Source organism: Alligator mississippiensis, chromosome 3 (assembly GCF_030867095.1).
Source record: "Alligator mississippiensis isolate rAllMis1 chromosome 3, rAllMis1, whole genome shotgun sequence".
Lineage (NCBI taxonomy): Eukaryota > Metazoa > Chordata > Crocodylia > Alligatoridae > Alligator > Alligator mississippiensis.
This window is the reverse complement of record NC_081826.1, coordinates 176569684-176597077: the sequence shown is the minus strand read 5'-3', so window position 1 is coordinate 176597077 and position 27394 is coordinate 176569684. Positions and strand designations below refer to the sequence as shown.

General features: G+C 42.3%; 1 protein-coding gene across 10 annotated transcripts in view; it reads right to left on the bottom strand.

Moving 5' to 3' along the window:
• MLLT3 (MLLT3 super elongation complex subunit) overlaps positions 1–27394 on the bottom strand; it is a 307823-nt gene that overhangs the window by 51888 nt on the left and 228541 nt on the right. For 5 of the 10 annotated variants that reach the window (XM_019480772.2, XM_019480774.2, XM_059724668.1 and 2 more), the window contains 5 exons: positions 26393–26519; positions 24745–24844; positions 12195–12266; positions 10885–10956; positions 7667–7760 (listed from right to left, as the gene is read on the bottom strand). In XM_019480772.2, coding sequence (XP_019336317.1) covers positions 7667–7760; positions 10885–10956; positions 12195–12266; positions 24745–24844; positions 26393–26519 — 465 coding nt within the window. Of the gene's footprint in view, positions 1–7666; positions 7761–10884; positions 10957–12194; positions 12267–24744; positions 24845–26392; positions 26520–27394 lie in introns of those variants that run through there. The other 5 variants (XM_014601142.3, XM_059724666.1, XM_059724667.1 and 2 more) reach the window with 2 other exon arrangements.

Below are 27394 nucleotides of genomic sequence, written 5' to 3'. Positions count from 1 at the left end.
AACTGCTGAAACTTTCTTAGCCTGATGAAGGGTTTTTGAACCCGAAAGCTTGCTTAAGAACTATTCTCCAACCATTTGGGTTGGTCTAATAAAAGATATCAAATTCACCCAAGGAACCTTGTCTGCCTATGTCCTTAGACCAGCATGGCTACAACCTAAACCACTGTAATTATTTTAAAAGCTCTTTTGGAAGCACAGAGGGATTTTTTTTCCAGTGCACTTATTAGGGCCATAGATGGTGAGCTTATCATTATAGGAAGTGACAGGTATTAAACCAACTGAAAATACACAGATTTGCTACAAGTTTATATTTATGAGGAAAAATGGAGAGTAGTATTCACAAGAGAAATGCAGTACAAAGGCAAAGAAAAAATAGCAAAAAAAAAGTTAAGGGCCTACCTACACTACACTATAGCCCTCAAAAAACAATGTAGCTGCTATTTGGTGCATAACCAGCACTGCTCTCACTATTCAGTCTTGGGCACACTTATTGGCATGAACCCAGCATGACTCTCAGGGCAGGATTTTTTCAGCATCTGGTGTGTGCAGACTGGGAGCTGGTGAAGGGATAGGCTCTGTGGCAGTACTCCTGGGCACATCTCAGCATGGACTAATTTGGTCTGCTTGGCTGAGTTCTGTGCTGGTGCAGCTACACTGTAAATGGTACCCATCCCATCCCATCCCAAAACACTTGGGCATCTCCACACTAAAAATGTAGCCTGCAGTACAGCCATACCTTCCATTCCTAAAGAATTAAATGACTGCGTGGTAATTAACTGTGGTATGGATTTTCCTGATGAGTGCAAGAAAAATTGTCACAAAAAGAATAAAAATATTATCACAACATTATTGAGATCATAAGTCTTGTCAATCCAGGAGCATTGTAAATAGCTTCCCCTTTTTTTTGGAAGCTTTTTTATGATGTGAGGAAGGAAAAAAGAAATAAGAATATGTATGTTTCTCTCTCAAATGGAACAGAAAATACAACCCATGTGTTTAATATGATATAAAAGGTTTTGCTTAAACATCTACAACTACACTTGAAACTTCTTGGCAAGGTATGTAACAACTCTACAAATCTGACCGACAGATGTTATATACATGAGAAAATTTCAAAAAGAACAGTATAAACAACAAAAAGGCAAACAAACTCCACATTTGACGCACAAAAAATATTTGAGACTTTACCCATATCTGCATTTTGAGTAAATGGTGTAAGGTGTTGTTTGTTTGGGGTGGGTTTTTTTTGGCAGGGTGGGGGGAGTGGAAAGGGAAGGTTGGGGTTTTTTTGTGTTTTTACACAATGGACAATTTTTTAAAAGATTTATTTAAATCTTGAATGGGTCTCAAGTTTTTGATTTAAACATGATTTTTTAGACTGAATTCTTAAGGAAATGGACTGAGATTTTCATGTGTGTTTATATGGCACATAACAGTGAGACTGATAAATAATAGGAACTAGGGATATTGCTGTAATAATAATTTGATAATAATAATTTGATAATACTTTGATAATAATAACAACAACAAACATTTGATTTTTGAGCACACAGTTTTCATCTTGATTCAGTAGTACTTGATACAAGATTCAGTTAGGTTATTCTTTCTGAATGTTACATAACAGCTATTAAAATTGTTCAAACAACCATATATCAGTTTCACCACAACATTGCGTGTGGATATTTTGCTGTCATGCACTACAATGGGTTGCCACATGGTGATGAATGTACAGAAAGATCTATAACCATCCTTTCTTTTTCAGTATGAACATTTTGTTTCCACCACTGAAGGTAACCATTTTTCCCCATGACCCTTACATTCATTTTGTTCCATTAAGACTCTTATCCTGCATCCTCTACCCACACAGAACACCCAATATGTCCATGAGTGTTTTGCCAGGACTAGGCCACAGGGATATCATCTGATTCCTGATCTCTAACATAAACAAGTACAACTTCAACTAAAGTATTATAGATTTTGAACATTTTAAACCAAAGCTGGCTGGGATTTGAGACTGCATTTTACAGGAGCTTGAACCAATTCATTCATATCTTTATATATATATATATATATATATATATATATATATATATAGTATTATAATATATTTAAAACATCCAATGATTATATTTAAACTGTAGATTGTTTTCCCCGACATGAGAACAAAAATCCAACCAATTTGTTCCAATATAGCTTGAAATGGCAAAACTGATACATATATAATAACTAAAGAGCAAAGCAATTAACTTATTAAAATGTACAGATATTTATATCAAGTCTTGTCTAATTCCACCCTCATTTTATTCTTTTTATGGAGGGTTCTTCCAGCCTATACTGAGGGAAAACATATTACTCTGACACCAAATTAAATAATGTAAGGTACAGTCAGGTCAGAAACTGCATGACCTGGAAGACTAGATATCACATCATGGTAGTAAGATAAAGAAGCAGAGGGGAAAACCTTTCTCAAATTTTAAACCCCTCTCTCTAAACACACACATCTATTATTTTCACCAGGGAAAATGACAGCAGCAGCAACAACAATAAAAATAAAATCAATTTGGGTTTCAATCAGTCCAGAATTCTCAATACTGATATTCAAAATTTAGACACTTCCTAGAATTGATTTTGTTTCTTTCTGTGCTTCATTTAAATCTGTGACCCTTGGTTTTAATATTTTTCACCTTGACACTTAATCTGAGAACATCTGTTCCATTTTTCCACTTGAAATTGACAGCAAAATAAAATGACAATATAAAAACTAGGGATGTACAAAATGAGCTGTATTCGATTTGGATTCAGCCTGAATTGGGGACAGTGATTCTATTTGTTGATTCAGATCACTGTCCTGATTTGATTCAGCCGAATTCGAATCTGAAGATTCAATGCTGATTCAGAGAATCAGCAATTTGGCCAGAGAGACACCTTTAAATGTTTTTTCTACATACTTTGAGGTACCAGGCAAGGGTCGTGAACAATGTGATGCTGGGGCAGATGAAGCATCCCACAGGAGCATGAGGGGCCCCCTGCATACTCAGCAGTGAACCTAGAAGTGGACCGGAAGTACTTCCAGGTCCACTGCCGAGCATGTGGGGGATCCCCCGTGCCCCCTCCCCGGCTTGGCAATCAGCTGTGGGGGACCCCAGGTGCCCCCCAGGCCTAGGAGGCACCCGTCACCGAGTTGGGGGGGCACGGAGGGCCCCCCACGTGCTCCCTGGTGAACCCAGAAGTGGACCGGAAGTGTTTCTGGTCCACTTCTGGGTTTGCTGCTGTGTGTGCTGGGGACCTCACCATGCTCCTGTGGAATGCTCCATTCACTCCACCATCTCTGCATTCATGAGCCGCCTGGTACCTTGAGGTATGTAGAAAGGAACATTTAAAGCTGTGTCTGTGTTCGAATCACTGAATCTTTCCAAATCTCTCTGAATAGATTCGGAGGGTTCTGATTTGATTTGGAGCGATTAAAGGGTCTCCTGATTCGATTCTGATTCGGCGATTCACTCACCAAATTGGGCCGAATCTCCACCGAATCGAACCAGCAACCAAAGCTTCGCGCAGCCCTAATAAAAACTGTTCGTTATCAGCCAACAAGTAATGAAGATATGTAGAATTTTACTGTTCTCTCCTTTAGATAAAATCCTTGGTCCTGTCTCATGGCAGAACGTTGGGAATAAATCCAGCTCCTTTTGCAAAGTTAGGAATGTAATTCCAGTCATCATCTCCAGTTTATACACTATGTTGACTGAGTATCTGGCGATCAAGTTCATGGAAGTTATGGAGGGCAAGAGATTGCCCATCAATAAAGAAGCCTGTTTAATATGCTTCTTTGTGATATACTACTACCCTTCACTAACTCCTCCAACAATACACTTGGTTTTAGTAATACAAGGCCATTTAGAAGTGTTAACAGATGCATTTTTAAGCAACACAGTATATGTCAAACAAATAGATAAAAGCTCTTTTATTGATCAGTATCTACTTGAGGCTTTTTAAGCTCTAGATTAAAAGCAATATAAACATTTAAAAATGATCCTTCATCCTGGCCTCCAGAAATATAGCCACAGCATCAAGGATACCTGATAAATCAGAGTGAAAAGAACCCCAAAACTTTTAGTGGATGTACAAAAATACATCAGGTTAAACCCAGATGGCTCAATGAAAAGCTTCTAAAATTTAGGAGTAGTATTCCTGACTTATAATATTAGCACATACATTCTTACTCTGTTCAAAAATACTTGACAAATAATAAAGGTTTAGATTAATTGCCAGGAAGCCTGACAGTTATAATGTTAAAAACATAACATTAAAATGTTTTATTTTGAGAGTCCAGGCAGCAAGGTCCAAAAATATACCATTTGTTCCTGTCGGAGAAAACTTTGGTTTTCTGCTTTAATGTAGGATTCTGTTTACATAATGTCACTGCAGCTCAGTTTCATCACCATCCATTATGCTACAACAATTTATCTGTCTTTAAACAAGAAAATAAGAGAGAGAGAGCAAGAGGGCAAGATAGCAAGCGAGCAACAGAGAGTGAGCAAGCGACAGAGAGTGAGCAAGTGACAGAGAGACAGAGAGCAAGTGAGGAAGTGCATGCGCATGCTTCTGAAGTGCAAAGAATGGCAAACTCATTTTTCAATTTATGGAGGGTTTTAAAGCCATTTGATACTTTCCAGATTTGCAAACCTCCCCTTTAAAGGAAATTTTCAAAGTTTGATTGTCTCTTAAAGCTAAGCACCCTCAACATACATGTAAATTAGCTAGGTGAACAGCCTAACCCTCCAGAGGTACTATGCACCTGCAGCTTACAGAGGTTTTATTGGTGCTCAGTGTTTTGGAAAGAATTAACATTGACTTAAACGGAGTTATGACAATTCATACAAGCTGAGGACACATCTAAATACATGCAGTCAATTTCTAAAAACACTGACCAAATTCCATGGGAATCAAGATTTCACTATGGTGCCTATATATGGATTTAGGAACCTAACTTTGGGAGCCAAATCTGAACACACTGGCCAAGCAGCACAGCTGAGTATTGTAAATGGTCTGTTTCATCTGCACTGCACTATTATTAGAATAATTCCCAGTCCCTTCTTTTTATAAAAACGCTAACATTGGAAATGGGAAAGGTGCATTTAAAAAAGCAACATTTATAATAATTTCTAACTCATTCCAGCTAATGCTGGCCCTTTCTCCATATCAAAACTACTCAATCCATTCTCAAATGCTCAGTTCTTGGCCAAATGCTCCCCCGTCCCCTCCCCAGTATACCTTCCTCTCCCAGGGTTCATTTATATGGACCGTTAAGTACCCCTTTTACACTAATGTTATTCAACTACATATCTTAACCTCTGTAGTATAATATTACACTCTTCTTGTCTGTACCCCCTGCTTCAAACCTATGTATTGATTGCAGGCTTCCTTTAAACTAAACTTCAAGAGAAATGCTTCTCTTGGGGGGAAAAAGTGGTGTCTTCAAACAGCTACTTTTTTCCTATTTTTCTCTTCAGCTGACAACCCGTTTTGTTGTCACTGTCTGTAGATGTGATAACAACCAAGACTGTTCAAGAAAAAAGAAAAAAAGAAACCTTTCCTCTTCTTTTTACATCTCTTACCACTTGTGCAGTACTGCTTATAAATGCCACAACTTCAATTTAATTTCAGTCCTGCTAAAACCCTACATCAATGCTTCTCAATCTTTTCAGACTCAAGGCACCTCTAAATAGACTCAAGGCACCCCTTGGAAAGTCCCAGCTATTTTTTCCTTTTTTGACTACAGAAAAGTAATAGAGCAGTGTTTCTGTTAAAAGAACTCAGGACCACAACTACAGATTTCTATGTGAAATCTCTAGGTTTGTCTTGTGAATCATGTTTGTAAACTTACCAGTTCTAACACTGTGTGGCACCCTGTGGCATCCCTGAAAGGATCTCAAGGCACCCCAGGGTGCTGTGGACCCTGGTGGAGAGCCACCGTCTCAAACTGAGCCCTTATTTCTTTTTCCAAGTCCCTTTGCTATGAACTCCTGAAGTTCCTGTTCTGCATGTGGATCGTATACAGAAAATTACTCCCTACCACAGCATATCACAATGGGGCCACAGAACCTGCATCTTCCTTTAGTTTACTGGATCTGTTTCATGTTCCAAATCAGTGGCAATGCGTAGGGGGTGCATGTGCACCCTCCGAGAGTGCTGGTACAGTCCCTGACAGGCCGTGCTCCCCGCTTAGGCGATGGGCAGGCAGGAGCGCCAGTGCCCCCAGAAAGTGCCAGCTGGTGAGTGGGAGTGGCAGATTCCATGCCACGGCCATTTCCAGGAGTGCTGCAGCTGCATCCCTGCCAGCACAATCGGCCATGGGGGGACACCCCCAGTCACTGACTGGTCGCTGGGAGGGCATGTGCCCCCCATGACTAAGGTGGCACCAGTCGCCCATGTTCCAGAAAAAATCTGTCTTCATTTGCAAAGCCATCCCCAGATTTCCTCCTTCTGCTCCCTCTTATACTCATTCCTTTTCACTATTTCACCACTGTTGCTTTTCTCTTATGTAGTCCCTGACATATTTAATAGCATTCCTGAATCTCAAGGCTTTACAACCATTTAATAGGGCTGTGCAAAGCTTCGGATGCTGATTTGATTCAGAGGAGATTCGGCCTGATCAACTAAAAAGATCCGAATCGATTTGAAGCTCTCCGAATTTATTCAGAAAAAGATTTGGAAGCTTTGGCAATTTGGGCAGTTCCTGCCTGCTGCAGCAGAGAGGTGGACCTGGACTCCATGCTGGTAAGTAGGTTGCAGGGGAGGAGGGGGCTGGAGAAGAGGGAAGGGGACAGTGGGGAGGGGGGGCCCGCAAGGCCCCATCCCCTGCCTGCTGGCCCAGCCCCACTCCAAGCACCCCCCCAACCTCAACCCACTCCTCCAGCACCCCCATGGCTGCCCTGCCCACCCCAGCTTCTGGCCCTTTAAAAAAAGGGTACTCACTGGGTACCGCCGAGTGGGGGGGCGATCCCTACTGCCCCCCACTGCTCCATGCCATGTGAGGGGCCTTGCCACAAACCCCTCAACCTCCGCCCACTCTCCCAGCCCCCCTCCATGGCTACCCTGCCCACCCCAGATCCGGCCCTTTAAGGGGAAAAAAAACAAACCCCCCAGACTCATCAGCTCCTGCAGTGGCCTCAGGGCTTCAGGGCGTTTGTGAAAGATCCTCCCATGCAGTGCAGGGCAGTGTGGAGCAGTGGAGATTGCCCCCCCCACCCCCCCCAGGCAGGAGCTGGTAAGCCCAGGCTTATTATGTTTTGGGGGTTGTTTTTTTTTTAAAGATTGGACCACACAGGGCAGCCATGTGGGGGCTGGGGGAGCAGATGGAGGTTGGGGGGCTCATGGCAGAGCCCCTCATGTGGCGTGGGGCAGTGGGGGGCAGCAGGGATTGCCCCCCCCCCCCCGCTGGGCAGCACCTGGTAAGTTGGGGCTTTTTTTTTCAAAGAACTAGGGCAGGCGGGGCAGTCATTGTTGGGGCTGGGAGAGCAGGCGGGAGATGGGACCTATGTGACTCGGAGATTCAGCTGATTTGGCAGCAGCTGAACCTCCAAATCAGATTTAGCCAAATTGATTCAGGACAGTGATTTGAATCACCGAATCCAAAGCAAATACTAGCCGCTTCACACAGGCGTACCATTTAAATCTCTTTCCTCCATGCATATGCCACTTAATTCCTTTCTTCCACTATTCTTGTTTGAAGATACCATGTAATGACAAATAGTGTGGGCCTGAAAGATGGAAAAGACAACTGGTATTATCTTGTACTATGTGAAAGCTCTGATGTGATTTGAGAGTTAACTCTTTTTTATTATATACATTTCTGTCAATTGGCAAAGTCATATGTACTAATAAGTAGAAATGCATAAAATATTAAGCTATTGAAGGCATCTTCGAAAATGAGGTTCTGTACCAAAGCAATAAGAAGCTTTTCTATAGGAAGTTATTGCTATAAACTGCTCTATATATATCAGGGAGAGTTTGCTAACAGAAAATGGGTAACTACCCCAGCTATTCTTTCTAACCTAATCAAATGGCAGCAGCCTTTTGTAGCCAGCATTTTATAGCTCCTAGCAACACTAGCAAAGAAACACTTTACCATTGCCTTGGCCTCCACAACTTTATCATAAATTCTACCTTCATTAAATCTGTATGAACTATTTACACAGTACACAAACAGTTCAGGGACAGGATCTTCAGACTAACCAGCTGACAAAGTGTGAGACTGCATCAGCACTTAATAAACCCAATTTTTAGAACAAAAAATAATCAGAAATGAAGCCACTACACAACATGCACTACTACATCATAATCATACTCTTCACATGCATTATGAGACAAAGGACCAAGGCTTTCAATCATCTGAGAAATCAGATTAGGGTAAAACAGGGGTTTCAAACATGTGGCCTGTAGGCAGGTCATTTAACTCACCCACCTCTGTCAACTAGATTTAGCCTATGGGGCTGCCAGACTTGGAATTAATCCCTGCTGTTCTAGCACAGCTCTCGAACCCAGGGAGTTAATTTCATTTGCAACCCTGCCTCTCCTTACCCACCACAGAAATCAGAGATTATATTTGCCTCTGGAGACTAAGACTGGTGGCAGGGGGAAAGGGTGTGGGGGCAAAGTGACATTAAATCCTTGAGTTCTGGTGCTGTGCCAAAACATCAGGGATTAATGTTGGTGCCACCACTTGTGGGTTGCCTACCTCATGTGTAACCCCAAGGTCCAAATCCAAGCCACAGGGCCAAAGAAGTTTGACGTTCCGGGGGTAAAACACTTGCTCTTGACCTTGAGGTCAGTTTAAAACTTGTATTTTTGTTTCTTTTTGACTCCTCTCTCCTTGTTTAAAGTCTGAACAGGACTCTTAAAATCCCCACCTGAATCCTGTTCTTCTTAACTCTACCATGGGATTGAAGATTTGGGACAAGTACCTTCTGAGCCAGAAAGTAACAGTGTTCCAACACAGGTATAACCCAGTGATCAAAACTACCAATAACAAAAAAAAAAATCTGTGATTAGCCTCAAACTTCCCTAATCCCTGAAGAAGCAGTAAGAGAGTTATGGATGCAATTTAACTACAATTTAATTTGCTACCCATTTCACTCATCATTTTCCCATTCCTCTGCACCCCCTCTTTGTGGAGGCAGTTTCCAAGATTTACTTCACATTTTAACTCATAACTTCCAGCTAGCTGGTACCTATGCTTTGCTAGGTCAAGCAAGTCCTTCTAGGATTAGGACTTGTCTATATGGACGAGTTGATGTAGAATAAAGCTAAGCTAGGACATGAAACTACATCTTTCATTAATTTAATTCCAAAGTAGAATAAACTGCCTTTGCATTTAGCACATGCTAGGACAGCTCACAATGAGGAACTAGTGCAGATTAATTAGTTTTCTATAAAAATTACACCCTAACTTTCCCATACAAAAAAACCCCTTGCCTTCCCCTACCACATTTTGCGGTGAAAAATGCTTCTTTAATTGGTGACAAACAGAGGACAAACTTTGGAAACAACAGTATGTTACATAAAAGACATTGTGAACCTGCTCAAGGATATATTTAAAGATGATATTATGTAGAGTTATGTACCTACCGGGTTCCTGTTTAATTAAACACATTCAAATGTGTAATCTTTTGCTATAGCTTTTATTATACTGAGCTTCCACTACTTTCTGATTGTAAGTTTTGTTTTGTGACTAGTTAATGGATTCAAGCTGGAAGTCTGCAGAATGTTTTAGAATTGCACAGACTTAAGCATTCAGAAATTTACTGAGGTGTTAAAAATCTCTCTCTGTTTATAAAGTCTGACTGTGATATCTAATTGCTGTTCAATGCAATAAAACCATCTGTGCTACAACTACTTCTGCTTTGCTAACAATGTGAATTGTTTCATCTCTACCGTTTGTAATCCAATAATACCTGACAATGACAAGATCCCTGAATGCAAAATGTCAAAATATAATGCATTTTTTTAAATATAGAGGATTTGAAGCTCATAGTTCCAACCATTCCAAGTTTACGCTAAAGTAATCAATTGCTTCATTAGGAAGAATACAAAGTTACTGTGTTTTATAATAAAAGTGTTCCATATTTCCTCTTGGAAACAGCATCTGTTTTTGACCAACACTGTAGTCCTAAAAACACACATAATAAAATTCCCAATAAACAGTACAACATCTGTACTTTTCTTCCATCCCACAGACCATACTTTAGTGACCTATTTTCATTATTACTGATTCAGCAGCTTGAAAAATGCATTGATCAATACTGTGAACCAATAACAGACTTTAGCTTAAATGCATACCCATTTCTACCTCTGCAAATTAACCTGGAAAGCAGAAAGGGATGAATTGCAGTTCCAAAGTATGATCCCACAAGAAAACAGAATAAGACATTTGCGTCACATAGTTCTTTGGGTCATATTGAAATTCTTACTCTTGGGCCATACTGAAATTACTATTACTCATTCCCAGACCTGAAAGCTATGAAATCAGATTATAAAGCTTTAGGCTGAAGGAAGAAGAACATATTTGGTCTCCTGACTTTGAGCACACTAAGGCTAAAAACAGATGTCGGATTTATCTTGGGTCTGACTGTCCTAGACTTCTAACTTACTTCAAAATAGGCAAGAGACAGCTGTTTACACATGCAGCTTGAATGGTAATTAATTCAAATTAGCCCCAAATAGTGAGGGGGGGCAGGGAAGGGGGTGTTCTATCATGGGACTTCACAGGTAGTTAAAGTGGGAGAATGGGCATGTAGTAGGCTCCCAGAATAATAGAAGGCTTTGTCCCAGGAGAAATCCTATTTCTGTTTTTAGCCTATGATATTGCAAAAGAGTGCTCCTCACCTGCTGTAGTACATGTCTTTCTCTCAATGTCATTAATCTTCTGTGGAGTTCTACTAGTTCATCAAGATATGCCTGGAAATGAACCCCCCCACAAACAAAGAACTTGTTAAGTATACAAGCAAATTAGTTCAGAGGGGATAAAATTCCCCCCCTCACTGGCACTTTTAAATACCAACTTGCATGAGGGGGAAACTCTTCCATCCATAGGCCAGGGTGTCTGACAGCATTTATGTGGAGGAAAAAAAAATTAGGTTTCCAGTCTGGAGGTCACAAATTGTCTGGGGGATCATAAGCATTTTCCCTTTAATGTTTTTTTCTGTTTTAACAGGATCACTGGGCAGTGAAGACACAACATGGCTTCTTAGGACACCATCTCTAGAGCAGGGGTTGGCAACATTTTTGGGCAGAGTGCCAAAGACACCAACACCCTTGACTTGTAAGATGCTGGCGTGCAAACAGCAGATGGTGGGGGAGCTGCAAGAGGCCTGATCTTTGTTGTAGCAGTGCAGCCCCAGCCCCATCCCTGCCAACTGCCCCAAAGGTTGCGTGCCAAGCTCTGGTACCTGCGTCAGGGGTTGCCTACTCCTGGTGTACAGCATGCCCAGAGTAGAGCACCCCAAATAGGGATGCTGCATGGATATATGCATTGTTCTTTCTTTCAGGAACAAAACAAGGGCTACACATTAGGCTGTTGATGAAAATGAGACACCAAATTACCATGAGTCCTGGTCTCATGGTAGCACAAAGGTTACTATTACTACTAAATTCTGAACCCTTCAGGAGTCTCTCTATGCTGGGAAGTTGAATGGAGTTAACCAATACAGACATTTAACAAGTGTTATAAAACTCAGTTAACCATGGTCAGTTGATACAACTTTAAACAAAATAAAATAGTCTTTCCTTTTGCTAAATGCTAACTCTGAGTTAAGCAGCATAACACTAAAATGTATTCAACACTGTCATCTCCGGGCACTTACAAACCCTTGGAAAGGTTTCTGTATAATACTTAGACTGATTGCCTGGGATTTTGGCAGTAGGTTCTGGGCAGGAACTCTCTTTTATTTGTTCTATGAAATATTATGTAAATTTAAAGCACTGCCCTAATAATGAAATAGGTGGAAGATACTCATGTAATATTGAGGGAGAGTACTTAAATGGAAAAAAAAACCCCTTAGAGTAGAGATTTGGTAACTTGCAAGTTTTCCATTCTGTAAAAAAATTCTACTACTTTGGCAACAATGTAGAAGAGAAAGTACTGTACCTTAATATGGCTTTCTAAATTGGTTTACTGTTGTCACTTTCATATTTACCTTATCACAATCACCATTCTTTATTTGTTTATCAGATTTACTTTGCTTCATTGGGCTTTTCACTTCTAGAATCTGGAGGGAAAAAAAAAAAGAAATCCCTGTAAGCATTAAGTATATCGTTGGGCTATATAAATAATTACATTTAAAAAACCTGCCATCACCCAAAACCAACCAAAAATATAACAACTAGAAGAAATCACAACCAAACTCCACTACTGACTATTCTTGCCTTTTGACCTACACAGAGTTAGTCTTCTCAGAAAGAACTTACAACAGGAAATGCTGTTTCATTAAAATGAAATTATTTAGAACAAATGGACTTTTATGAAATTGATTCCTGGATGTTTTTTATTCCTTCTCATGTCCTACATTCAGATGTTGGCAAGGGAAAAGGTATAATTACTGAAGATACATAAAACTGAGGCATACTCTAGATTCTTGGAAAAGGAGACTTTCAATACAGAGAATAGGAAAACACATTTAACAGACTGAATATTGTTGTTTCTTTTTCATGAACGACACAACTTCCAGACTGCATGAGGTTTAACTGCTCCAAAACTATTTAAATAAAAAAATATATAATCTAATGTGGTGGGCTTGCCAGTGGTAGCCCAGCACACCAGCTTTGGAAAAGTTTGAAATGGTTGGTGGGATATTTCCCTTTCCCCAACAATCAGGTAAAGGCAGGGGAGAGGTAAAGAGCTGGACCTGAGAGGGAACTAACACCCCCCTCTCTTTAATTAGTCCATTTCCTATCTGGGGGTGGAGCTCCCAAAAGGAATAAAAAGGCAGCATGCCCAGCACTCCGGCAGCTGTGTTGAGGAATGAAGAAGAGGGTGGAAGAAGAGCTGGCCAGCAGGGTGGAGCACTGGCACCAGAAGAGCCAAAGATGGATCGTCAGATGGGGCGTGGCAAGCGGATGCATCTCCCTGCCCTGCCACGAGGGAGCACAGCATTGGCGCACAGCTGGTGCACAGAAGGTTCTGGCGGGACTGAGACCCTGGGAGCTGCAGGCAGCAGCTCAGGTCTCCAATCCTGGCATGAGGCCAGGCATCCTGGTGCACGGGTTGGTGCACGGAGGGTCCGGGAGTGGACCAAGACCCCAGAGCTGCACGAAGTGGCTAGGGTCTCCACCCCAGCATGAGGCTGGGAATGTGGTGCACAGGCTGGTGCAGGGAGGGTCCAGGAGTTGACCGAGACCCCAGAACCACACAAGGCAGCTTGAGTCTCCAACTCCTTGCATAAGCCAGAGCCAACAGTGCACAGGACGGTGCACAGGGCCCAGAAGGCCTTGAGAAACTGAGGACCCCCTGCTGAGGGAGGAGATGCCTCGGCCGGAGGAACAGGAAGGCCTCGTTAGACCTCGGAGAATCGTAAGCTACCAGGGAGAGAGTTTCCCCACAGTGGAGGAGGGATTTCCTGCCCCCTCATTTGTGGCTAGCAGCTGGAAGGGAAGCCCCGAAGGGGAGGACTCCTGGGTTGGGAGGTCCCCCTTGTGGATATTTCAAGCAGGGTTATAGGGTCCCATAGGGCACGGAAAAACTTTCCCCTCTTCTTATCCTTGGGGCACTGTTATTGCATCAGGGTAACACGGGCTATCCTTTTGTCTTCTTGGGAATCTAAGTTTGGGCATGCTTTGTTCTGCACCTTATATTTTGTAAATTCTGCACCTCATATTTTGGAGCCTGTGCCTTATGCTTTGTAAGCCTTACACCTCATGAGAGTATAAGTTTGCATGACTGTTAATGAGACCCTTGTTTGACCTCTTGATCTCTCATCAGTATAATATATAGAGTACCTGTATAGGTATGTGTATAAATTGCTTATAGTTCCTATATTTTGTGTATATATGTATATATTATGATTTTCTTATCTTATTAAATTTGTACATAGTTAAGTTTTATTGTGTGTCCAATCCTGACTCTATAGGGGAAGGAGGGAAACTATGCGCAGCAAGCAGTTACACCCCACAGAGCACCTGCCTTGCTAACATTCCCTTCAATTGGAGAGGGGAGTACATAACGGCATACTACCTGGGCTACACTAATATTGCATTAACATAATGCTTTTCCTTCAAGAAGATTCTAAGCCACTTTGCAAGCTTCAGCCTGCATAATGTACATACTAGAAACCAGGATGCCTTCAGCTAGCACTAAAGTTCAGTCATCTCTAGAAAAAGAATGTGTCAACTATGTCAATAGCACACTGCTTCTATATGAAAGTTTTAGGACAGGACAGGAATTTTCTTCCCCCCACTTGGAAACTACAGATCAAATTTATGTAAACAGAATGTAATTACCCAGCTTGGAACATGGCAGTTTCTGTGAAAAGTATAAGAGGATGTTTAACAGTCACAAAATGATCCAAATTTCTGTTTTACATCTCAGTACAGAAGATAACTTTGGTGACACATTTCCACCCTTCCCACTCCCCCCAATATGCTCAGCCAGGGGTCAGCAATGTTTTTGGGCAGAGTGCCAAAAACACCCCAACCTTGACTTGCAAGATGTTGCTATGCTAAAGATGGGTGGCAGGAGAGGTGTGAGGGGCCTTCTCCTTGTTGTGGGAGTGCAGCCCAGCCCCTTCCTCACCATCTGTTCCAAGTCGTGTGTGCACCTGCTGCCAGAAAGAAGTTGGTCCAGGGCTCTGCAGACCCCAGTGCAGCCACTTACAGCTTTCCTGCTGCCTGCTGCAAGCACCCCAGGCTCCCTGATGTGTGGCCAGGGCCTGCCCAGAGCTTGGGCCTAATGTGGCAGGTGGCTGGGAGGCTGCAAGCCACTGTACCGAGGTCTGTGGAGCCCTGCTTGTTGCTTGTGGTGGATACACGTGCACCTCCAGGTAGATGGTGGGGGAGCTGTGAGGGGCTCAATCCTTCTTGTGGCAGCACAGCCCTGGCCCCTTCACCACCATCTGCCCCAAGGCATGCATGCCAAGCAAAATGCCTTTTCATGCCATGCTCTTGCACACATGCAGGGGTTGCTGACACCTGCACTAGGCTGTCATAACATGAACTTCAATATGAAAACAAAATCAGACTTTTGGATACCACCAGCCCCTACTGCACCAGTTTTCTCCAATTTCAAGAGCCTCCCCATAGTTTTAGAAGATTGTACCCAATAGCATAGCAGAAAAGGCAACTGACCCAGCTTCCCTGAATGCCACCTTGGTGAAGGGGTGCAAAAAATAGTTGTAACCACAGTGGTAGCTAATCATCAGGAATCCTGGTTTTCTCCAATTTAAAAAAATCCCCAATTTTCGGTTAAAAAACGTAACCCCAGATCCAAATTTTTCTGGGATTGAAATAAAACACCACTAATATATAGATATGTATATTGCGGTGTTTCATTTTAATCATGGAACAATGTGGATTTGGGGTTACTTTTTTTAACCGAAAATTGGGGATTTTTTTAAATCGGAGAAAACCAGGATCCTTGCTAATCATACCACTGTGATTGCAACCGTAGCAGCAGAGACTGCTCTGGTCATTGTGCGGTTGATACAGGTATGGAGCTGCCCATCTATGCCTCTGATTGCATTTATGCTCTATAGAGTGCTAGCAACCTAAAAACATGAATACACGTTCATGCTAGCTCTGGCTGCTTTCCTCATGGACAAAAGGAACAAATGCCTTACTTAACCATAATTGTTTATTTTACTAAGAAAGGTGCATGACTGATATGCAAATAATGAAGCCACTGGGGGTAAAGGGAAGAATCTTAGTTTAACAGGCCTGGAGGCTGCTATAGTTTGGGATGGAAGAAAAGCAATCTTCTCTTGACAAAAGAAATATTTCTGGAAAAAATGTCAGGTTTTTCAGGTGCTGTTTTATTTTATTACTTTAAAAAGAAAAAAAAAGCTTATAAGCTAAGAGTGATTTTTGACATGCAGTAATCCTAACACCAGAAATTATTTTCAAACAATTCAGTAGCTAGGACAAAGTATAGCTGAAGGAGCTGTTTGCTTAACACCTGCCAGAGATAGCTATCAAAATCCAGTGGTTTTCCACAATTTATAGCCCATTATCTCCAATACCACGAGTGTATTTATTTATATGAGATTTACTGTATTTATTTGATTATAAGACAAGCCCTACCTCACTATTTAACATGGGAAAAGAGCCTCATGTCTTAGAATCGAGTATGAGGGCAGTGGAGCAGGGAGCAGGTGACAGCTGTGGCTTGTGCTCCAGACTCTACCTGGGGTTGGGGCAGTACCTGCAGCTGCTGGTGGCTCCCCACCCCATCTGCAGCAGAGAGGCTTGAGAGGGAAGCTGGTCCCCAAAGCTATGGGAGAGGCAGGCACAAGCCAATGGCAGGCTGCTTGACCTTCCCACACTATCTGCCCTCCCGCTGCTTGCTCTCCTGTAGTGGTGGTATGGAGGGAGATGAATTAAAGACAATCCTTCAGTAATTAGATTCTATACATGGAAAATTATAACAAATGTATATTTTTTCCATTAATAGAAACTAATTATTGGGGTGGAGGGTGTCATCTTAAATTCAGGGTTGTCTTACATTCAGGTAAATGCAGTATCATTAGAGGAGGTTTGTGGAAAAACTCACATTATCTTTGTATTTGAGCCCCTTGTCCTTGTCTAAAATTCACTCTTCATATCACTACAGTATACAGGATAGTAACCATTTTCAGGAGTCCTTCGTTTGTCTACAACTGTATCGCTCTATAATGTGGATCTACTTTGTAACACAAGCCTCGATGCACAGGTCAAGAAGATCATGACTGTACCCTGGTGGCAAGATCAATGTTTTAAATGTGGCTCTGGCTAACACAACTAGTACTCTAGCATAGTCACAGTCTCTTCAATTCTCCAAAGTTTATTTTCCACTTCATCCATTAAATGGTCTGAGAATGCCTTCCAAAAATGTCTCTAAACCAGTGATTTCCAAACATTTTGAGCCGAGGCCCCCTTTGAGTTACAGTCCCCTCCCCACCACCCCAGAGGAGCAGCACAGCGAGACACAGGGCACCCCTCATCCTAACAGCCACCATGGCTTGGCTCGGCAGGGCAGGGTCCACCTGCTGCAGCTCCAAACTACAGAGTTTCCTGCTTTGACCCTGCTGCAGCTCTAGGCTGCATGCACATCACATCAGGCTCTCAGAGGCACAGAAGCCCGCTGGTGGAGCCTGCCCAGGCCTCCCCACCCCCACATCCCCCCACAAGGATGTAGCTGTGCCAGTGTAGTATGCATTTTTGTGTATTAGTTATTATGTTTAAATGATAATAGTATTGAATTGATCAACCTTTATGATTGTATGAACAAATAAATCTCCATTTTGTGCTTGTCCCCTCCTTGACATGAGTAGATGAACTTCATGTGCCCTGTGTACATGAGTGTCTGTGTGAGAGGGTGAATGGTGAAAGAATGCTAACTATGTCAATGAAAACAGAAGAAGATTTAATTGACTGTGTAAGCAACAAGGTGCCAATGTACCAGACAGTAAACTAATTAAGCTAATTAATGGATGGCTGAAGAACTCGTCTGTGATCAAGTGTGAAGAAGATAGTAAGAAGAAAGAACTTTGCATATCCTGCCATTTGAACTACACAATGCTTCAAGGCAAAGATAACCAACTTTACTGGAATAACCTCAAGTTAAGATAACCAGAAGAAACAACCTCTAATTAAAAACTGAGCATGGAAAACCCCAATGCTGAACAAAGACTTGAAATCCCTATAAAAGTGAGATGTAGACAAGCCAAGATGGGGAATCCACTCTTTGCAACCTCACGGAGCACAGGGATGCATGCCTGTATTCCCCCGCTCATATCCTCAATAAGCCTGGACCCAGCCATCCAGTGTTAATATCAAGTAACTTCTGCTGGTAACTATAACAACTTACTGGAGTGGCTTTGTCTGTAGGTCTGTTTATGACTGTTTGTATGTATGCTTGTGTATGTCTGTTTGTATGACTGATGTGTCCGAGCTTATGTATCCTCTTCACGTAACCAATAAACATGGCATTTTGCCTTATCTCCTTTTTAAGGTCTCTCTCTTAATTTGAGCTATTGGCAATTTTAAGTAACACCGGCTCCTTGCAAATTTCTTGCCCATGCCCTGCTGTGCTGCACAACCTCACCCAAAGTTCCTTCACATACACCCAGGGGGGCACGCCCCACAGTTTGAAAACCGCTGATCTAAACCGTTCATGCTCTTTGATGAGCTAAATGACCAAATGTAGGCCTTGCAAGCTTATTGGAGTAGACAGGGACAATGTAAGGCATCCTGACACAATGGGCTTCTGCCTAGTGAAAGATACAGTTGTGATTTTCCTTCATAGATCCAGATGAAGTATTAAGAACCAAAACAAGTTCTGAATGATTATTCATTTTTCGTGCAAAAGACCCCAAAGAAAAAACTGTATAGAATCAGAGATAAGTGGCATGTTTGGTTTCCTTGTAGTTTATGTTTGTAAAAATGATTTCTCTGCAAAGCTTGAAGCTCATATATAAACCAATTTTAAAAATACTTACTGAATTTCAGACTAATCCTATTAATGGTCAGTAAACATGAAAAGACATGGAGTTCCTTACTAATTACAGGTGCTGTGCTATATATGGAGCTTGTTTCCCTTTCTGCAGAGTATATGAATCTAATTGATATAAAAGCTATTATTCATTTAAAACTATCTGGCCATGAGTACACTTATACATTATTGGTAGGATAACCATATATCCTGGGCAAACCGTAGTCAGGTCCCAGCCAGTTGCCCCAGTCCACCCACTTTGCTCCCACTCAGCAGCAGCAGTGCCTGCATGCCCACCTGCCAGGTACACCATGCTGCTCCACATCCCTGCCAGATTCCACTCTGAGATCAACCAGCCAGGACTGGACTATGGAAGCTGCGATTATCTCAGTTTGTCTGAGATGTATGGCTGGTCACCCTAATTATTGGAAGAGTAATGAAAGATGAATGATTTTTGCGAGGGAATGGAAATAATTCTCTTGAGGGAAGCAGAGAGTGTTGCATACATCCATTTGTTACTTCCAGAATTACAGACTTACATGAATATACATAGAGACATTTAACTGCATCACCCTTTGGAAACTGGTGTGTATTCTCAATTAATTTAGCTAAACTATATAGGAGTTGAGAGACTGATGAAATCTCTTCCCCAGTAGATTATTGCTCCCTTTTGTCACTAGATAAGTATATGAATGACAAGTTAGAGATCTTTATAAATTATGAATGTCAGTTACTTCAAAGATAACGGCAATAAAATGTATCGCACTATGCTTAGATTTCATAAGACTTCACAGATTTCACAGACACTAGGGCTGGAAGGGACCTCAGAAGATCATCTAGTCCAGCCCCCTGCCCCAGGGGCAGGAAGTCAGCTGGGGTCATAGGATCCCAGCAAGATAAACATCCGATTTTTTCTTCAAGGTATTCAGAGCAGGTGCTAGAACCACCTCTGGTGGCAGGCTATTCTAGACCTTGGGGGCTCGGACAGTAAAGAAACTCTTCCTTATGTCCAGTATGAAATGGTTTTGCAGGAGTTTATAACCATTTGACCTTGCCATCACTTGGGGGGCTCTGGTGAACAATCATTCCCCCAGATTCTGGTGAACACCCCTAATAAACTTATAAGTGGCCACCAGATCACCCCTGAGCTTGCACTTTTCCAGGCTGAAGAGTCCCATAGCTCTCAGCCTGTAATAGTAAGGTATGCTTTCCTGACCTCTGATCATGCGCGTAGCTCTTCTCTGGACTCTCTCTCAAGCTTCTCCACATCCTTTTTGAATTGTGAAGCCCAAAACTGGATGCAGTACTCCAGCTGTGGCCTCACCAAGGCCGAGTACAACAGGAGAATGACATCCCAGGATTTGCTTGAGAAGCATCTATGGATGCAAGCCAGCATTTTGCTCACTTTACTAGCTGCAGCATCACATTGAAGGCTCATGTTCATTTTGTGGTCAATTATGACCCCCAAGTCCCTTTCATCCATAGTGCTAGCCAGCATAGCACTGCCAAGTTTATAAGGATGTTGCAGGTTTTTCTTCTCAAGGTGGAGAACCTTGCATTTTTCAGTGTTAAACACCATCAGGTTCTCGTCCGCCCATTTCCTGAGCCTGTCAGGATGGCACCCTCCTGATGCTTTACCCCAAAGTTCGTTATCATCGGAGAACTTGGCCAGCCTGCTTCTGACTCCAATGGCCACATCATTAATGAAGATGTTGAACAATACAGGTCCAAGGACAGAGCCTTGGGGGACCCCACTGGTCACAGGGCACCATGACGAATGACTTGTCAACCACCACCCTCTGGGTTCAACCACAGAGCCAATTCCCCAGCCAGCGGATTGTGGCAGTTGGTCAGTTTTGCCAAGAGGTGATCATGGGATACGAGGTCAAAGGCTTTTTTGAGGTCAAGATATATGACGTCAATCTCCTCTCCCTTGTCCAAGTGATAGGTCACCTGGTCGTAAAAGGAAATGAGATTGGTCAAGCAAAATCTACCCACAACAAACCCATGCTGGGTATCCCTCAGGATGTTGCCATCGGCCAGTCCGTTGAGGATTTTTTCTAAGACCTTCCCTAGGATAGAGGTCAGGCTGATGGGCCTGTATTTTCCTCCCATTCTTGAAGATAGGCACCACATTCGCCTTCTTCCAATCTTCAGGCACTTCACCAGAGCACCAGGAACTCTTGAAGATCTGTGCCAGGGGCTGAGCTATGATGCTAGCCAGCTCCTTCAGTACCCTGGTGTGTAAACCATCACGGCCAGCTTACTTGAAGGTGTCCAGCCTCTCAAGGTGCTCCTTCACGAGGTCAGCATTGATGTTGGGTAAGGGATCTCCCTCACCCAGGCCTCACTGTCCCATAATGGGCAGGGGCAACCCGTGGGACTGATGAAAAACCGACGCAAAGTACCCATTTAGTAGGTTGGCTTTTTCCTGGGCATCGGTTGTCAGTTGTCCCTTCTGGTCCAGTGTTGCCCTTGCTTTCCTCCACTGTAGCAAAACCCCCAGTTTTTCTTTCTTTTTTGTTTTTAAATGCATTCCCTCCCCTTCCCCAACCATTTCTGACTTTGTCTCTCCCTCTCTATTCCTTATAGATAAGTATAAGTGAGCTAAGACATAGGATAAGCTTCAGCATTTTATTTTGGTAGAAAGTTGTATTTGTTTTATTTTTTTCTCCTTCTTTATATTGTATAATCATCATGTTTATATTGATTTTTACTGTTCTATGTTACTGTTTTACTGGTACTATATGATTTAGACCTACATATGTAAGTTAGCATAAGTCATGTCAAGTTTCCATTTTGTTTGTCAAATCTCCATCCTGTCCCCAGGCCTGGTTGTGTAACCCATGACTCGCACCTACCTCTCCTATGTAACTTGGTTCCTGAATGAATGGAGATGAATGAGGGTGCTTGAGAGACAATGGCAGTTGGTTTAAAAATAGCTCCTTCTGAATGACCGAACCATCAGCACCAATACCTGGACCAATGACCCAGCCATTGGAACCACCCTCAGCTTTCAAAAAACAAAAGATGAGGCAAACCACCATTGTGCCAAGGTTACACATGCTCAGTAAGAACACCTGGAACCCTCTGGAACAGGACTGGCATTGCCTGGACAGACCCTCCCCATAGGAGATCAGAGGTAGTCTGCCCCATAGAAAGGGGTAGTGAAAACTGACTCCTTGGGACGCCCTCTCCATCTGGACCAGCACCATGCCACACCACCTATCCACCCAGAGGCGCTGATGATGACCCCCTTCTGGAGAACACCTACTGGACAAGGACCCCTTTCCAGCCTGGATAGGTAGCTATCACCCCCACCCTCTCTTCAACCAAGAACTTGGACTCTGCTTCTCTTCCCCACCTGGACTCCAACCCTTCCACTGAGTCTCTTTCTCCTGCTGCCAGTGTGTGTGTGTGTGTGTGTGTGTGTGTGTGTGTGTGTGAGAGACAGAGAGAGAGAACCAATAACTTCATGTGTAGCGTATTGTCTTTTTAATAAACCTGTTATTTGGACCCCTGAGTTGGGTTCAGCCCTGCTCCAATCTCTGCTCCTCATCCCTCTAACTTGTGTCTCATTTCTCCCTCTCCTGCTTCTGGCTCACTGCCACCTCCAACATCTGTCCTGAGCTCCTCTCTGCCTCCAAACCCCCTGTTTCTTTGCCACTGTCTTTCCCCACTGCCTTTTCCCTTGAGCAACCAGGTTTTTGCCTCAGTTTCTTTCCTGGCTGTCTCCTACTTGCCACCACTTATCTGCACCCCCCCCCCCCAAATATCTCAGCTGTCTGCCTCAGTTTCCAGCCCCAAGCTCCCAGGTTTCTGTCTCTCTGTCTTTCCTGGCTGTCTCCTCCTTGCCACCAGGCTTCCCCCAGCCCCTGTGCACCAGTGACCTTGAGTAACCCTGGGGCCACTTGATCTTAAGTAAACCCAAGCCTCAGTTCCTCAGCTAGCTTCTCTCTAGACCACTGGTTCTAATCCCGGTTCTGGCAACTTTCACTCCCTACACTTTAATGCTCTCTCTCTCTCACCTTAACCTTCCCCCAAGTATCCCAAGTACCCCAAGCACACACATACACACTGTACCATCCAAGTTAGGAACTTACCTGTGTGTATGTGCAGGTAGGTTGATGTATGTGAACTGGTGAGTGTGTGTGTGTATATCATTGTGTGCATGATATATGAATTAGTGATCTGTGTATGTATACTGAGTGTGTGGGTATTGACAATTGATTTTTGTCTAATTCTTAGTGTGTATGTGCTTGAATTGGTGATAGGTATGGATGCGTCTAGGCTGGTTTGGATGTGTATGCACCTGAGCTGGTAGAGAGAGAGAGAGAGAGAGAGAGAGAGAGAGTGTGTGTGTGTGTGTGTACCTACTTGATTTTTGAGTGTGTGCATGTGCAATTATACACCATGCCCTCATGTCTAACAGCACAATATTGAGATCCTGAGGGTTGGCCTGACCCCACAGGGCAACACTGGCTCCCCACCTATCAAAAACGAACTTTTTATTATCCTTGATACTTGTAGCTAGTTGGAGTTCAGTTGCAGCCTTGGCTTTCCTTGTTCACTCCCTGCAGGTCCGGACTATTGCGGAATATTCCTCCTTGGAGGTGGATCCCGTCCTCCATTCTTTGTAGGTCTTTCTTTTTAGCTGCAGGAGGTCCACTAGTTCCCTGGAGAGCCAAGGGGGCTGCTGTGCCCTTTTCCTGCCTTTCCTCCAAGACGGAATGGCATTAGCTTGTACATCAAGGATCACTCCCTTAAGGAGCAACCACTCTTCCTGAACTCCCCTTCCCTTTGGGTCACGGTCCCTTAGGGCCTCACAGACAAGCCTCCTGATCTTGTCAAAGTCAGCTTTCCTGAAGTCAAGAGCTTCTGTACTGCTGACTGTCTTGACAGCTTTACAGCAGATGGTGAAAGTGATCAGCTCGTGGTTGCTGTCACCCAGCTTCCCATCAATTGTTAGGTCACCGATTAGGTTGTCCCAGGTTGCCAGTACCAGGTCGAACAGCGCCTTACCTCTCATTGGTCCGTAGACCTCTTGTGTCAGATAGAGGTCATCCACGCACAAGAGGAAGCTTTGCAACTGCTCAGATTTAGCTGGGTGCTCTTCCTACAAGGTGTCTGGGTAGTTGAAGTCTCCCATGACAACCACGGACCTTGAGCATGCGGCTTCAGCCAATTCCCTGGTGAACTCCTGGTCAAACTCTTGACTTTGGGTGGAAGGTCTGTAGTAGACTCCCACCATCATGTCCCCTGTGCTGTATTCCCCACGGATTTTAACCCAAAGGGTCTCCAGCCATCCACCCTGGTCGCCAATGTCAGCTAGCAGGGACGTGCATCTCACCTTGACATAGAGAGCTACGCCCCCGCCTCTTTTATCTACTCGATCTCTCCTGTACCGGGTATAGCTGTTTATACCCATGGTCTAGTCATGGGTGGAGTCCCATCAGGTATCCGTTAATTTAGAGAAGCATTAAGATGTAGCTGAATTATAATTTTTGTTTTCCATTGACCCATTGTATACAGATTTGAATCATTGAAACTAGATTTGTGTCTCAGTTTCTATATCTGTCAGATACTACATATATACATTACCTATCTTCAATAGCACTGCAAACATTAACTACTAGCTTTACAGTTCTAAGCATTATTTTTAACAAACAAAAAGCCTGTTTCACTTAATATAGTTGATAACAGTAGCAGTCCTGTTACAGCTGATATTGTTTGTTTTGTATTTGTAAAAGACATGTTTAAGCTACTGCATTTGTTGTTCTGATTTTTTTCTCCTTTGTCTTCATTTAGAAGTATAAAGCCAGGTTAAACATTTAACTTATACTTATAAGTATGACTTGACTTATGCAGGAGCATAGAGTTCCTCAAAATACTGCTGAATATACTACTTTTCTGCTTGATAATGAATATCTGTTTAACCAAATACTTTTCAGTCCCCTGGAAAAAAAGCCCTAACACTTACTTACAGGCCAAGTAATTGGGCTAAGGCAATCAAGAACATGAACATGTTCTAAAGCTAAAAAGCTGCTATCAATGGATGCTTACTGTACCTGGTTATTGTTAGTTTTTAATAAAGGTGGTGGTGGTTCATGATGTAGTGGTGAGGAGGCTGAACTGCTGTCACTGTCACTGCCATCACTTAGACTAACCCTGAGGAGAAAGAGCGCCACAAAAGTTAGATATGAAAACATAAGACAGCATATGTGGACAGACTTTTCAGGTGAGAACATCCTTTGCTACACAAGCTATCATTAACTGAAGGAAAGTGCCACTGAGTAATGGTCAAGAACCCAGGCAACCTGCTGCTGCCACCTTGGAGAATCCAACTGGAATAAGCCTCGTGTAATACAGAGAGCTGAAGGTGCCTATCTTTCCACAAACCTTGTGCCTCAATGGAAGTACACTGTTTAATTATATAGCTATCAATATTAAACAGAACAGGAACAGCAGCAAACTTGATTTAACTTTTATGGTTTTCTGAGTGAGGCAGAGATGTATGTGCCTTAATTGCAGGACCACTTGAAACTATGGGAAGGAGGAACATGTCCTTTGTTCTATAATCTTCCTCACTCCTGCTTGTACAAGCATTTCATTGCAAATATGCTGAACAGAATAAGATTATTATAATTGTTTTTATTTTATACTTTTCCCCTAGCTGTGAATTAACAGTTCAATATCTTAGGAGAAGTCAAGACTAGAAACAATTCCTAATTAGTTCTAATCAGTATAATTTTCTGTTTACTAAGCTTGAGAACAGCTACAGAACCCAACTCAAAAACAACAAAACAAAATAAAACAAGAACATAGGGGAAATAGTCATGTGCTAAAAAATTAGCAATTAGTTAAGAGAGAGAGAGAGAAAGAAACATTTCTGTTATTCTGAAGTTCTTGCAGAAAATGGTGCTGGTCATAAACCTTCTTATTCCTCTTAATTCTACCTGCTGATTTGCATTAAAGAGATGGCTAAAACTACACTGAATAATTTCTTTATATGACTTTTCCATGTCAGCAGTTGGTAATTATGATGGGCAAGGCAAACAGAACCCCAGTATTAGACAAGGTCCCCATCAGGAAGGGGTTTGAGAACTTGTGTTTTAGCTTTACATTAACTTTCAGTGACATGTGGCAACAGCTTCAAACTGTATGTGGACTTTTTTTTTAAATGTCATATTGAAGTCATAGTTAGGATACATAACAGATTAAAAAGACAGGCAAGGAGCATCATTTTTGGGACAGAGGCCTTGATCTATGTTCTACATGTACTGTGAACATTTTTTTTCAGATTCTCCCCTGGAGTAGTTGAACTTTAAATCATTTGTAAGATTCTTGTGTTAACTTGTATCTCATGGAACAGGTCACATTGCACACAGAGGGCTTGATTTAGGTCTAACACCATTGTAAATCAAGATTAATCACTGGGATCACAATCGTGTGAAAAATCAGTGCAAGTTAAGTGAATCAAGCTGACAATAAACCTAATGGTTTTTACAGAAGCAGCTCACATTCAGGAACGTCTGGATGTTATAGTTTATGGGAGGTACTTCATGTGTGTTCTCCTTGTAGAAAATGACTGTGGAATTTCCTGGCTGTTTATCAGACTTATTGTAGCTCAGGTGCTGATACCCTGTCCGCCTATCACAACTATGGTCCAACACAGTTCCTCATTTTTCAGGTTGTTGGCAATTGTATGCTACTCACCTGCGACCTCTGTTTCCTCCACAAGTATTTACAGGTCTCTCCATTTCAGAGTCATTCTCATCTGCTTCATCTGATTCATCTTCATTATCATCAGAATGCAGATCTTTCATTATAGACCTCAAGGGACCTGAACAACACAATCAACAAAACATACACAAATCAAACTCACATTGCAATGCTCAAAGAAAATAATCCAGCTTAATAAAAAGAAAAAAAAAAATCTCCAAATGCAATACTGAGAGAGAAGACGTTTAAACATTAAACTAATTAAGTAACATGCTTGAGGCTTATGCTACTGACACACATGAATCATTTACTCATGTGAGTAGGTTTGTAGGCTTAATCAAGAGTAGGCTTAATCTTGATTTACAACTTCACTAGGCTTAGTCACAACAGTAAAAGGAGTAATACATGTAAGTGTTTGCAGAACTGGTCCCCTGCAAGGTCGCTGAAGTAAGTAAAATATTTTCAAACCAAATATTCTCCATGCATGTTTTAATTTAGGAAAAATGGAATGTTATTTTTTGTTATTGTAAACAGGATACTTTTACACTGGCAGGCTTCCCTCCTTCTCTTTCTCAAAGGATATTCTATTGGAATAAAGCTCTAAAGGGACATATTGGTAATAGCACATTTGTTAGGTTAATTGATGTATTGAAAAGCAAAGTCTAATAAATCATTTTGATTGTAACTTGTTCTGGGCAACGCAGTCTTTGTCTGCCTGTTTTTGATCTATTTAGATTTAGCTGTTCCCTTTATTTCAAAGACAAATTTCAGGTCAAGCGAGCACTTTGCTACTGTGGCTGTTTAAAAAAAAAGTGTGTCAATCCCATGTGACACCATCCTATCTCTCTCCTTGAATTTGTCTGAGGTGCTAAGCCTGGATCTCTTGTAAACCTGCTTAAACATCAGTTTAGGATTTAGCTACTTTTATTTAATCTATTTTTTATAATGTAGTTATTCAAATCTGCATGTTTAACATTTCCAGGCAATGTAAAACAG